The 14,344-nt window shown below is 40.9% G+C and overlaps 1 protein-coding gene across 1 annotated transcript in view; it reads right to left on the minus strand.

Moving 5' to 3' along the window:
- cntnap2a (contactin associated protein 2a) overlaps window positions 1–14,344 on the minus strand; it is a 151,767-nt gene that overhangs the window by 49,243 nt on the left and 88,180 nt on the right. The window contains exons 15-16 of the mRNA XM_030767534.1: window positions 13,872–13,999; window positions 1–153 (exon numbers count right to left, since the gene is read on the minus strand). The exon at window positions 1–153 is cut by the window's left edge and continues 18 nt beyond it. Coding sequence (XP_030623394.1) covers window positions 1–153; window positions 13,872–13,999 — 281 coding nt within the window. The remainder of the gene's footprint in view (window positions 154–13,871; window positions 14,000–14,344) is intronic.

Genomic DNA, 14,344 nt, shown 5'->3' on the forward strand with positions numbered 1-14,344 from the left:
TAAAGTCTGTGTTGCCTAGGTTCTCCAAGAAAACTCCGTAAGGGGCCGAGGTTTTGAAGTAAAAGGAGATGTCAGCACTTGTTTCTCCTTGGAAGGTGGAGAAATGCAGGTAGGATGACGGAGTGTTGAAGGATGCGGCATTCCAGTAACTTCCTACAGAACAGAGAGAGAGAGAGAGAGAGAGAGAGAGAGAGAGAGAGAGAGAGAGAGAGAGAGAGAGAGAAAACACCAGACCAGATCAGAGAAAGGGGAAGCAGTCCCATTCTCCTCTTCACATTCCGTCTAAATCATAATAACTGCTCATTTCTCACTGCTAGATTAGTCACTGCCAAAATGTAGTGCCCTTAAAACGCCGGCCACAAAATGACCACTTGACTCTTTGCCTGCTTTACACCGATTTAACCACTTAAGCGATCATGACATCTCTAATTAACCAAAGTACATGCCTCAGTCAAGACATAAGACAGAAATGTTCAAAATTAGGTGTTAGTTGTCAGAAAGGCTTGAGGATGTCTGACCAAAAGAATACCTAAACCACCCCCCCCCCCCCCAAATAAAGAATAATGAAATAATCAAGTAGATAAATAAATACATAAATATATATATATTTATAGATAGATAGATATAGATATAGATACATACATACATAGTTTGTATCTGTATGTATCTGTATGTATCTATGCAGTGATGAGGTGGGTAGTCTTGACCGATCATTCTTTTCTAGGTCTATGATGGAGTACTCTGTCTGACGCAGAGTTTTTGAGTGAGCAGGGGACAGAGCAGTGGAGAAGACAGGCTGTGTGTGTGTGTGTGTGTGTGTGTGTGTGTGTGTGTGTGTGCCATGTGGACCAGCAAGGTGAGGACTAAAGACACACTCTCACTGTATCTGAGGCAAAACACAATCTTTAATACCACAGACATACCCCAAAACCCAAAGGCCTCTCTTTCTTTTTTAATAGAACAACTTTACCACTATATACTCAATCACCTTTCATCAGGGTTTGATCAAAGAGACGCAAAGCGTATGGCAAATTGAGACCATAAGGCAAGGGGAGGAATGGTGTGTGTGTGTGTGTGTGTGTGTGTTGGGGGTGGGGGGAGGGGGGAGGGGGTTGACGGCCTCTCTCAATTTGGTATTCTGCTGAAATTTCTGCTCCTCTAATAATTAAAAGATAACATTTGCCTCAGCTCTATCTGACTTTAATTGATTAATGACGTTTTATAGCCCCGCCTCCCTCCTCCCCCCGCCCCCCCCCCCCTTCCTGCGCATGCTTTGAAAGTAATGAGTAAACGGCAGAAGCCTGTGCCAGTTGAAGTGGCGCGCTGCTGCAGTTAGGCCACCTACAGAGCAACAAAGGCAGACACCACAAAGCAGGCCTGACTCACTGCTCTTAAATCAGCCATGTAACGTCTGCACGCTTTTCTTTTGCACATTATAATTAAAGAATTATGAGAATCTGAGAGAACCGGGAGAATAGGAGCGAGGGGGGAGAGAGAGAGAGGGCGGGGGGGGGGGGGGGGGGCAGATGATTTCATTCAAAACACCAACAATCTGCTGTTGCGGGAACAGCTTATGTTCACAAAGTCTCTCTCAAGCCTCTCTCCGTCAAAAACCGACGTCAGAACGGCCGAGGCGAGTCTCCGTCATTTCCTCGTGCAACACTTCCAATTAAGATTCTCTCTGAGCAGGGAAAACTAGATTTAAAGAGGTAGAAGACAGAAGTCCCGAACTTCACGGACGGTTCTGTTTTCACGGGCAGACGTTTGCTTCAGAGGACGCGGCTCCCGGCCGGGTTTTCCGCACGGCTGCTTTCCACGGCCTCTGTTTTTTTTTTGAGTGGAGGAGAGGGAACCGATTCTAGACCCCCACACGGGAGGTGAGGGCTTATCGGAGTGTCTCAGACTCTGGCCCTGTGCTGTGTTTATCAGGCCCGGCATGCCTCAGAACTGCCACTCACAATCACGTCCAACCAATATTACCTTCTGAGAATCTGTGCTAACTCATTATTTGTTATTTTACACATTTTTGTGTGTGTGTGTGTGTGTGTGTGTGTGTGTTCTGGCACTTTGTTTCTGGAGGACACACCATGTTTTTCAATCATGCTAATTCTGAAGGGGAAAGCACGAGGCTAACAGGTGTTGGTTTCCTGCGCTCACGCACGCACCTGCTGTGAAGCGAGGTTTTTGAGTTCCCACGTGACATTTTTTGGAGTCAATAAGCCATCATCTTCAGGGAAATTTATGCATAATGGAATTAACTCTCACATACGCAGGTGACTGTTTTTAACGGACGCGTTTCACAGATGCTCTTGTTCGCGAGGAGATTCGTCATCGATATCATCGTCGCTGTTTTCAATTTCCAAGTTTTAAAAACAGACAAAATAGTTTTAAATGCTTCTGCTTCAAGCCAGTTCGGCACAGTCAGTACATGAAACCAAAGAGGAGAGGCTTAACTAAGCAGTGTCTGTTATCCTAAGCACTTAATAACGTGTTTTTTTTTTTTTTTATTATTTCAACTGACACTCAGCGTTAATTCGCAGAATCACTCAAGTCACACCTCATTTAATGAAAACTATTCATCTACCTCAGCCATATTTGCTTGGCACCCAATGGGGAAGCAAAACTGAATTTTAATTTCCATCTTGGACGCTGCCAAGTCTTAAAGCTGCTCTGACAACCTTAGGAAAAACCCAAAAAAAAAACAAAACAAAAAAACCCAAAATGAAATGAACCCCCGTGCCCCCCCCCCCCCCGTCGTCGTCGACTACTCCACTATCGAAAAGGAACCGAAAAATCTGCTGTGGCTTTTTATGAAAAATCAAATATTAGTTCATGTATTCACTTCATTTATGTGACACAGCCTAAATAAAACTTTGTTTTTCTCAATGTCCTTTGGGTGGTTCAGGACAAAATGCCCAAGCGGTGAAAACTTGCAAAACAAATTTCAACAGCGAGATGAGGAGTGACACATTTTCACAAACAAAAACTGTGAGTAATAATGTAACTAACACACACACACACACACACACACACACACATGCATACATACATTTTAAACAGTTTACCATTAGTTAAAATTGCATGTTGTTGCTCTTACACAGAGAACAGCTATTTATAGTTTTGGTTAAATTGTTTTAGGGTTTCAAGTATGTAAATTAACTCATAAGTGGATATCTGTGAATATAACAATTCAGTGAACAAAAGCAAATCAGAAAGATAAAACAGCAACAACAGAGAAATAAACCCAAAAAACAAAAACAAAACAAAAACAGGACAGCAGAGAAAAACAGCACAGATGGTGTTTTGTTGTATGGTTATCTTGAAAACTTTATTTGTGCAATGTGTGATATCAAGTGTGTCTAAATTGGCAAAACTATTCTGGAATTCAAGTCAAAGTCCATGTCAAAGCTTCTATAAGTTCTCACCGAAGATGATATTACACACATAAATTCTTTCTAGCCCTACAGTCCTTCACTAGAACAAAACACCTTACAAGAAAAAAGAAAGAAAGAAAGAAAGAAAGAAAGAAAGAAAGAAAGAAAGAAAGAAAGAAATCTGTGAATTAGTGTTGTTTATCACTATAGACTTCATCAACAAATTAGTAAATTACTAATCAGACAACTGTAGAATTGTTCTCTTTATGTCTTTTCACAGAAGCATCTATACATGTTGACACAAACAACTTAACCCCACTAAAGAGAACGAGACAGAAACACCTCTCTCTCACGCACTGATTCAAGGGCTACTTCAAGTAGGATAAAAAGGTTGTCTGCGACAAACTGTTGCTATTGCTTTCAAAAAATGTTCTTTTTTCCAAAAACATACAAGGAAATATTTAAAGAGAGAGGCTTTCAAAAACTCATTGCTTTCTTTCATGTACCAAATGTGTGACTACACATTAAAGCACTCAGGTCCCCACTTTGTTAATTAAAACAAAAAGAAATGTGTGTGCAGGAAAACATTTTACTCTGTATTAATAGCTTCAGAGAGAAGCAAGTCACTTAGCATTGTTAATGAGTGCAGTTATTTTTGAGACCGGTATGAAAATGTGCACTGCTACACTTAGACTGTTTTGAATCTGTCACCATTAGCACAGGGGCATCACATCCAGCCATTTGACCTTTTCCCAGGCCGGCTGACCGAACGAGGGAGGGCGCGGGCGAAAAGTAAACGATATTAGCGTCACTTTGCGTTAGTTTGCGCTTTTTCTTTGTCCTCCCACACGCCGCGGGCATCGTTAACAAGGTTAACGTCGTGTTTAACTATCAGCTCTCACAGTGGAGCTTTCACACCGCAATGGAGTCGCGATGACAAACCGTTCACATGCCACCAGTGTGAGATAAAGTAGTCTACAAGAAGATGATGTCATAGGGGACGGTGATGGACCAAAAAAAAAAAAATCAACATAATTGAACAGAATTGAAATCAGCTCTGTTTTCCTATGCTGTGAGTTATTTATTACACTGCTGGCTAACAGGAAGCAAGAGAATGTTCCACTCTCTCTGAAATGGTGGGGTGTTTGAGGAGATCCTGAAGTGAATCGATGCACATCAGAATGTTCCCTCTGATCGTGCTGAGTGCACCGGGGTCTGATCTCTCAGACCGCCCGTTAAGTGCAATCTCTGCAGAGGGCCGGAGCAAAGGCCACAATCTTCATCAGAGAGTGTTTACCGCTGACATTTACCAATCGGACCCTCAACCACGCTCTCTCTCTCTCTTTCTTTCCCTCTCTTGGTCTCCGGAGGGTTGACTAACTCTTGATTCCTGTTCAGTCAAGGATCCTGGGTTCCTCAGTCAGAGGCATAGAAAGATGGAGATGGAGAAAAAAGAGAGAGAAAAGAGAGGGGGAGAGAGAGAGGGAGAGAGAGAGAGAGAGAGAGAGAGAGAGAGAGAGAGAGAGAGAGAGGAGATTCCATCCTTCAGTTGATGTGCTGTGTGGTCGGATCACGATAAGAGTGTGGGGCGTAAACAAACCCATCAGTATCAGTCCGTGGGCTGCAATCTGACTCAGAGGCCTAATCTCAGCATTGCCGTCATGCTTCTGAGTTTATCAAACCTGGAACCTGCAGTTTGCCACTTTTTTTTTCTTTTTTCCTAATGGAAAAAAGGTACACTTATGTGTTCATCCAGTGTTGGAGGTGTTTGGAGGTCAGCGTTCAGGAGAACTGAGAAATACACCATCGAATCTGAACGAGTGAAATTGGTCCCGTTCATTGTTCAAGGGCTAACTTTGAAATAAAATGGCTCGCTCACACCAAATAAAAACTGATAGTCAATGGGATTGACGGCCACAGATGTTGGATCTTATTGTATGAAAATTCACAATGGATAGTTCTGTGTCTTGACCTCTCTGACTTGGTGCCTCGGACTGGAGAAGGCCGGGTGATCCAGACAAGCTCTGCTTTATTAGAGAATAATCGAAGCACCAGTACAGGTGGTGGCAGATGGACTTGGGTGACTTCTGTGAAGTGAGTCATAGTTTGTTTTCTTTGGAGAGACCGCTCGAGCCATTTTTATTTGCGAGATTTGCCCACGGCTGTAGCTGATTCATTGTCACCATGTTTAATTAAAAATGTCAGGAGGAAAAAAAAAAAAAGATGATGCATTCTTTCATTTCGGAAAATCTTTGGACTCATTTTTTTCTCCCCCCCTCCCCACCCATGTCCGCTGGGTACGTTTTAGAGAAAGCAAATAACAACCAAACACTTCTGAAAGCATCCATTTGTTTGTGACAGCGTCTGTGTGTGTGGCTTCAAGATTTCTCAGCCATAATGAGAAACCATTAATACTTTAATTATCTGAGTCTGAAGCTAATGCGACCCAGAGATAGAATAACATGAAAGTGCATATAGACGTCAACAATGCGATGCCACAATAGTTTTTTTTCTTCTTCTTCTTATTTTTGAAAAATATTGAGCTTTATTAAATAATAGAAAACAAATCCTGCAGTGTCTATGACATGTGTGACCTCTCGGAAAAACAACCGGACTAAATCATATTGATTCATATTGACTTTTATGTTGGCAGAAACAACTGAAAACTCATTTTGAAAGACATAAGAAAAAAAAACAAACCAACACACAGACATGCTTGGTTCGGATTCTCTTACTCTTGGCAAAGCCGAGGGTTCTGTTGTTCGAGAGGTCAGATGGCATTAGATTCCGCTGTTCGGGATTACATGGTCCCTGTTCCCTGACGTTTGACTGACGGGAGAGTAAGCACTGCTTTTATTGACTCTGCCTGGTGTTGCACGCCGTCAATCTTTATGTTACTCCAGCGTGTGAGTGAGTGAGTGGGGGGGGGGGGGGGGGGGGGGGGGGGGGGGGGGAGAAAAAAAATCCTTTTGTTTTTCCACTTTGTCAAACCGTCGTAGGCGGCTTTTCGGATCAAATACTGTTTCGACAGGGAGTCTTAGCAGAACCAGGTTTTTTTTTTGTGTGTGTCAACACGGTAAAACAGGATTTCACAAACCCAATATGTCAGTATCGTCCTCACATTCAAAAAAAGCATCAATATCTCTTTTTTTTTTTCTTTTATATATTGCGAAGTGACTCATTATGGTTATGTATGAAAATGCAAACAGTGCGCTTGCAGTCAACAACTTGCGACAAGTCAGCTTGTTAAACATTATGCATTCAAATGAAAAAGTGGATTTTAGAAGCGTATTTCGCACATGTTGGTGTCGATCCCCTGATCTCTGGTTTTCACTGCCATGGCTCAGATACGTTGCAACAGCGTCATTAAATGCTAAAGCTACATCATTACCTCAAAGCAAGTTCTCCCTGATGAATCAAATGAATGGTGTCCACACTCCGTCCACCCAAAGAGCTGACCTTGGCTAAGAGGTCGTGGAGAGGAGAGAGGTAGGTACTGTACAGTGTGCTGTAGTGTGGGAGCTCGGCATTTCCTTACTGCAAAAACTCCACCACCTTTCATTTCACACCGACATTCATGTGACCTTCAAGCGTGAACTGATAGCTTTGAGGGTGCTGGAACAGCAAACGCACAAAGCCGCCAGGGTTACCTTGACGACACTCGCAAAAAAAAAAAAAAAAAAAAAAGAAAAAAAAATCTCCTCTCTATGCTCATTTGCAACCAAGAATACGGAGCCAGTTCAAAGCAAAAAAAAAAAAAAGAAAGAAAAAAAAAATGGAGCTTCCACATAAGCTTAAAGGTGCGATTCAGCATATTGAAAAGTAATTCTTTTCTTTCATATCTCCTCAAAGGTCAAGCAGATAATTTGCGGTCTTAATCAGAGGAAGGCCTGCTGCAGAATGAATGTTGTTTTTCTTTTTTTTTTTAATACTGTTCATGATGAACGTGAATGTGCTCCTTATAACGAATTTGCATAAAATAGAGGGGGGAAAAAAAATCACAAGAGAGCAAAGGCTTATTAAAGACAATCAAGCACGTATGATTTTGTAAAATAAATAAATAAACAAACCTCTTTTTTCTTTTTTTTTTCCTCCAAGTTAATTACCTCATGATTCTTTCTCTGCAACAGCAACACTGTCAACATGATTAATGCAAAATTTCTGCTTTCTCATAAAGATAGGCAATATCCAGCAATCAACAGATGGAATAATTACATTTGTATATTTTACAGGTGAGGTGGTTGAGACACAAAATGTCCCTGTATTAAGACATCAGCTTTTTATCGTGTGCCTAAGTACAGAGCTCACAGCGAAAACATTCAGATCATTTGTAAACGCCTCACATAAACAAAGCTGTGTAAGGACAAGTCCACGATGACCAACAATAGTCTTTAGTAGTCCAGTCAGGTCCATAAGTAAGCGTAATTAAGGTTAACATGAGAGCAGTAAGCTCCCTTTAATGAAGAGAGGAGATAAAGCTCCCACCTCGGGGAGAGGGCTGGACCCAACTCGATCATGACTGATGATTGCACATGCCAACTCCATATAAACCGCTCAAGATGTTTTCAAATCCCGTGAAAAAACAAACAAACAAACTAAACAAACCAACCAAACAAACTAAACAAACTAAACAAACAAACAAACAAACAATAAGCCCTGTTTACAAAGGCCGGGGCGCTTTTTACGGCTCATTCATCATTTAACCAGATGGGTTGTGTTGTAACTTTACCAGATGGCAACCTTACAAATGACCGCTTAAGCTGGGGTCATTAAGAGACATTTATTCATGCCATGGTGTTAGAGTGAGCAGGAGAACACCAGGTTTACACAGCAACGCTCATTAATAATTCCACTTGACCTTGAACTGCGTCCAGAAATTTGGATAGAATAAACTGTAGCGGAGCGAATACAAGAACAGCACCAACAACAAAAAATGTATTTAAAGAAAAAAAAAAAGGAAACCTAGCGCGCAAGGCAATCGTGAAAAGATAAAAAATTAAATTAACAGTTTTAATAGATTCATAGATTCACTGCTGTCAGGTGGGCTAGGTACAAGGGCTATAAATGTATGTGTAATTATAATGGACTTACGACTAAGTGAATATTAAAAACTAAAATCATTTCTCCACCGGGGAGTAAAACTACTCACTGGCCATGGTGTAATTTTCATACGGATGATCACACATGCAAAAATACAGATGATATCTTATTACTTTGATCCTCTAGTGTCCTAAAAACAGGTAAAAGTTCTTATTTATCTGCAAAATGAAAGCAATGCATGTGCCAAAAATTCTTTCAAAAGTCTTATCTCAGTGGTATTTCTAATGCATAGACAGCTGTTTCTCTCGGTCAGCGAATTCACATGGCATTTTCCACCATACGAAAACATGCTGTACATGCCTTCCAAAACCACAGTGGGTCTGTGTCCTGAACCGTGAGTCACAAGCCTAGCAGCTGAAAGAACTTTATCTCAAACAATCCAAAGCAGCAACTGAGCGTTCAGTCGATTTTTTCAGCGAGTCAAGAGAGCTACAGTTCTTCGCTTTAAAACATCTGGGCCTGGCTGTGAAGGAGTTCCTGTTAATTTCCTATTATAAATTTATATAAGATGTCATATATTATTAGGTAGGCTTAAGTCAAAACTCACTGGGTGTTTATTAGCAGCCATAGACATCTGAGTTACTTCTGAAAGCTTCACAGGACCACACGGATTTAGGGGAATACTTCTGAAACTCTGTGCAGAGGATAATTTGAGATTTCAGACCAGTGTGGCTGGGATATTTTAAAATGTTTCAGAGGTTTCTTCTCAGCAGGTGGTTTTCTCTAGAGGATCATGGCTTATTTTCTATGAATGTGTACACTCATTATGATGTGTGAGAGAGAGAGAGAGGTTTTCTCCACTATATAAAAAAAAAGCTCTTATGTAGAAAATACATTCAGATTACAGGAATATAATAAGTGTTGCCTTTGATTCAGTAGCTTATCAGAAGCACAGCCCGGGGTAATAATGACGACATGTTCATATGGTAATGGGAACCGCTGATGAGGAGTCCTGAAGGAAAATGATAGGTAAAAAAAAAACAAAAACAAAAACAAAAACAAAAAACAACTGTTCCTAAACAGAACTCTACTTTAAATATGCGATTATAGGAGAACAGGTTGAATGTGTGTGGGACTGTGAAATAAGATTGTGACCATGTGTTGAACTGAGAAGATGAAAATCTTTGAAAAACATATGAAAAACGTATAGTACATATGCTATATTACAATACACAGTGCATTGGAATAAAGAAGTTATGAGAAAGTCCATGTTTAACTTCTAATTCTGTGCTGTCCTTTTATTTTTTATTACATTTTTTTTTTAAATATAACCAGGAGAAAAAAAGGTTCAATTCAACTGAAGTAAAGCCTAGATCTCTGTAGTTTTGAAGTAAACATATTTGTTGAGAAAAACGACTCCCCTCTATGTATATATTCAAGCATTATATCTCCACAGTTATAGAGATATCTACTTTGTACAGTTATCTACTTTGTATTTTCATATTAGATTTAACAGCGGGGCTTTTTGCATGTCCTGCTGGGAGATTTCATTATAATCCACTGTCTGATTCAGGCTCCGAAGCCTTAAAGTCAGATATATAGATTTACTAGACATTATAAAAGTGACATTTTGACAGAAGAGAATGGATAGGGTACTAAACGCTTGCAACGATTTTAATTGATCCAATACAGTTGGGGTCATCTCCATGCCACGGAATTAAAGTGCGTGGCATACCTCATAGGCTGTATCCTTCCCTCATTAGTCATACAGTGAGAACCAATCAGAGAGCTGGGAGAAAGAGCAAGGGAGAGCATTAATCTCTCTGCATCACATTTCAGCGCTGACTCAATCAGAGAGCGCATTCACACGAACCTCTCTCTCTCCTTAATGGAAATTGATTAGAAAGTCTAATTGTGAATAGTGCATGTGGAACAATTTCTGATTAGGTTTTTTTTTTTTTTTTTTTTTGAGAGACACACACACTCACACACTCACACACACACACACACACACACTCACACTCACATACACACACAAAAGAGTACCACTTTGTGCCACATCTTGAAGCATTTCTTATTATATAAAATATGGGTGAAATGACAATATGCATTCATAGCTAATTTCACGGATTGCTGACTGTAGAGTGTCGAATGCAAGAGACAAAACAGTTGAAAAGATTCATGCTACCTTTCACTTCAGACTCTCAAACTGGATTCCCAGAGTCAGACTAAACAAGCTTTTGTTCAAATGAAGAGATCCAGGCATTTGCAGAACAGGGTAATTACCTTGCAAGTTAGTTTTCTGTACAGACAAAAAAAAAAAAAAATGTAGACTATGAATGAATACTCAGAGACCCCCCCCCCCCCCCCCCCCCAAACTGTAGAGACAACCTTAGGGAGACACATTCTTAGACGATAATGAAGTGATTTTAACTTTCTAACCTGGGCCACATCAGACTGTAGCTGTCAGTGTTAGACGTTTAAACGCCAATTATCTCTGCAGTCGTAATCGTTGCTTTTCTCTTGTCTCCTTAGCTGAAATTTTTTTTTTTTAGCTGTGCAGCCATGCAAATACCCTCTCATTTCACTTCTATCAATTCACACCGATACGACCGGACCTCAGGATGACCCCGAATATAGGAGGTAATAACAGATATTGTAACATTTTTACAATGAGGTTTAGACCCCGTTTTCATCAGTGCAGCCCAGTGACTCACAAAACACGTCGAACAGAACAATTCAGTCAGTCGTGAGGAACGCTATTTTGCTTTGCCCCTTATCACTCATATGGAGGACACTATTCGGCCGTGGAGAAAAAAAAAAAAGTTTAATATAACGAAATGAAATGTATTTTACACGCCGTAGTATTGCTACCGAGCTTAAGATAGACTGCAACCGCCCCCCCCCCCCCCCCCGCCCCCCTCCAAAAAAACCCTCTTTTATGATTTTTACTTTCTGCTGAGATAATAACGCAAATGGTCGGCTGATATATTCTTTTATTGCTGACAGAGGTTATCTATCTCAATTAATTAGCTACACAGCCAGTATGCTGGAACAGAGAACTCATCCCCATGTGACCACAGACCGCGTATGGATAAGACATGCCATTAGCTCATTCGTTCCATTATCTTCACTCCATCTCCAATTCTTTAATTCCATTACCTGCATGGAGATTAGCTGTGCATATGTTGGATTTTAGCACATGGAAATGTGCAACTCTTCTTCTAAACCCCACGATGTTACCACAAAATATACAAGCGTGATTTTGTTGTTGTTGTTGTTTTTTTTTTCAGTTTTAACCAAGTCCCTCTGCTTCTGCTTTTCTCAGTATCTAAACTGACAACGTTTCGAAAGTACTGTCTGCATCCATTTGGGAGTGCACACGGTAAGAACTTACTCAATTTTCACATTAAGGAAATCACGCGCCGCCTTGGAAGTCGAAAACACGGGAAAGCTATTATGGTTCATCAACTGTTTTTTTTTGGGGGGTTTTTTTGTAAAGAATTTTTCATGAGTTTGTTGAACTCCTGTGGACCGGAGACCACCGAGAGAGGGGAGAAAAAAAAAAGAAAAAAAAAGAAAAGAAAATTGCTTGAAACCATAAAAAAAATCATCAATCAGTCACACCACAAAAGCTGTCTCGGTTGTCCCCGCCTGTTTTGTCATACATTACTGCTTTGGTAAGCCTTCTGTCACTCTGCTGAACTCTTTGCATTTCATTAACTAATTTGGTGTTTTGGCTGTAAATTATTAATGACACAGCTCAGCAGAGGCAAGCAGGGAAATAAACGAATCTTTAACACGATGTAGATTCCTCGCTGGGAACCATTTAGAGTTCTGCTTGGTAGCACATACAAGCCTTTATGCTGATTTTCTATAGAGCGGAGAAGTGCAGACCTATTGGGGCTTCCCTGGTGAGGTACTGGATACCAAGAGAGTTATGATATTTTTCTAACACGGTTAAAGCAAGCTAACAGAAACATTAAGCGCTATATTACCATGCCAATGTGGCAATGTACAAATGTTTTTTTTTTTTTTTTTTCTTTACATGCCGCATTAATCTGCTTCTGTGGGCCGCCTGCTCACTTTGCACCTCCGTCTCATAAATAAATAAACAGATGAATAAATAAAAAACGATCCTGCACTGAATTATGGGTAGGGGATTTGATTTGTGGGGCTCTCAATGCACATCCATTACTATTCCAAGAGAGGGAAAGACCAGCGGTTCCTCCAACTAGCATCTCGCAGCTGAGGGAGTTTGGAAGCATGGTAAAATATGCTAAAAAATGAAACCAACAGGTGTGGAGTGAAAAAAGAACGAGAGATGGGGAGGGAAAGAGAGAGTAAATGAGACCGACAGCAGGGGAGGGAGGAAGAGAGAGAGAGAACAAGAGAGTGCTTTCAAGAGAGAGCAAAGGGGAGAGAGAGAAAGAGAGAGACAGAGAGTGTGTGTGTGAGAGAGAGAGAGAGAGAGAGAGAGAGAGAGAGAGGAAAATCAAAAACAAAGGAAAAAAAAAAGGAAAACTCAGTTACCAAAACATCAGCCAATGTCCTTGTCAAACAGGTGATTCTAATCAAATGCAACTGATAATGTAATAAGCACAGCGCAATTAACAAGAACAATGAGGCATGAAAACGCATCGTTTTCGCCAGCGGAGAAGGCAGAGCGATGACTGTGCTGTGCGCCCTTGGTCCTGGTTCTGGTCTGGTGCCTATTGTTTGCTCCCCGTTGTGTTTGGCATGGAGAAGAGCTGTTTAAAATGAGATGCATCATTTGCGTTTCTCTAGGCCTACTTTCAAAAGCATGATGCATCCCCCCCCCCGCTCCCCCCACACCCGAGCCCTTGCATTGTGTTATTGTTCTACCTGGACTATCATGAGACCGACTGTCAAACCAGATTACAGGGGCTTGTAACAGCGGATAATATGGAAAGTGATGTAAATTGAGAACCGGGCTTTGATTGTGGATCAGAGACTCCATGTCTCTCTCGCTTTCTCTCTGTCTGTGTCTCCGTTTCTCTCTCTCTCTTTCTCTGTGTACTTTTTTCTCAGACATTTCCTTCTTTCAATGTATCCTTGTAGGGGAATCACCTTGAGAGAAGCTCTCCAGAAAGTCAACTTAATGAACATCTCATTAAAAAGCAACCCCTTTTCAATGTCGACCACTAGAACATAATCTATGCACAGTGAATGTGCTACATAACCGTTAGAGAGTGAAAAGAAAAAAAAAAAAAGCCCTGCAGACATTTGCGGAGGAAAATGATTTTTTACAGAAACACAACACCGTAAGCTGAGTGCATACTCTAAACACTTTCAGAACATCCCCCTAATTACATGTAACAGCAGAGTGTAGTCTTCTAGTCTTCTGAGCAGTTTGACTATTCATTTGTATGAGCGGTTGTCAACATCAAAAGAACTCAAGATCCAAAGGCCATTCCGGAACAGAGGAAGACTTACGGTCTCCTTGGCAACGCAGAGGGCCAACTGTCAGCTTGGCCTCTGAACCGGGTCGATTGGTATCGCCGACAGCAACCTGGTTGACAGGTAAGTGGTCTTTATAAACCAAAAGCCCGGAATCTTCTCTCCTACAAAAAGAAGATGGCACGTGATCAATAATTCCCATCAGAAAACCCCTGCCGAGGTCAAGAATCAAGCTTCTCCTCAGACGAATCCTTTTAACATCCAATACTTGAAATACAAATTGTTGACTGAACACTGTTTTTTTTTTTTTCTTTATTCATTTTTTTTTTTGTACAGCCTTATCACTACATTTTGTCTGAAGAGTCAAAACTGATCTTCTTGTTGTGAGATTAAGTAAAACTGTCAAATTTTCCATTCGTATAAAGCAGAAGGGATTACGGGGATTCTCAGATGCACTTTCTGTCTGGCTGACCTATGACAGCGGCGGGATTTGTGTTTCATATCAAATT

Source organism: Chanos chanos, chromosome 3 (genome assembly GCF_902362185.1).
Source record: "Chanos chanos chromosome 3, fChaCha1.1, whole genome shotgun sequence".
Taxonomy (NCBI): domain Eukaryota; kingdom Metazoa; phylum Chordata; class Actinopteri; order Gonorynchiformes; family Chanidae; genus Chanos; species Chanos chanos.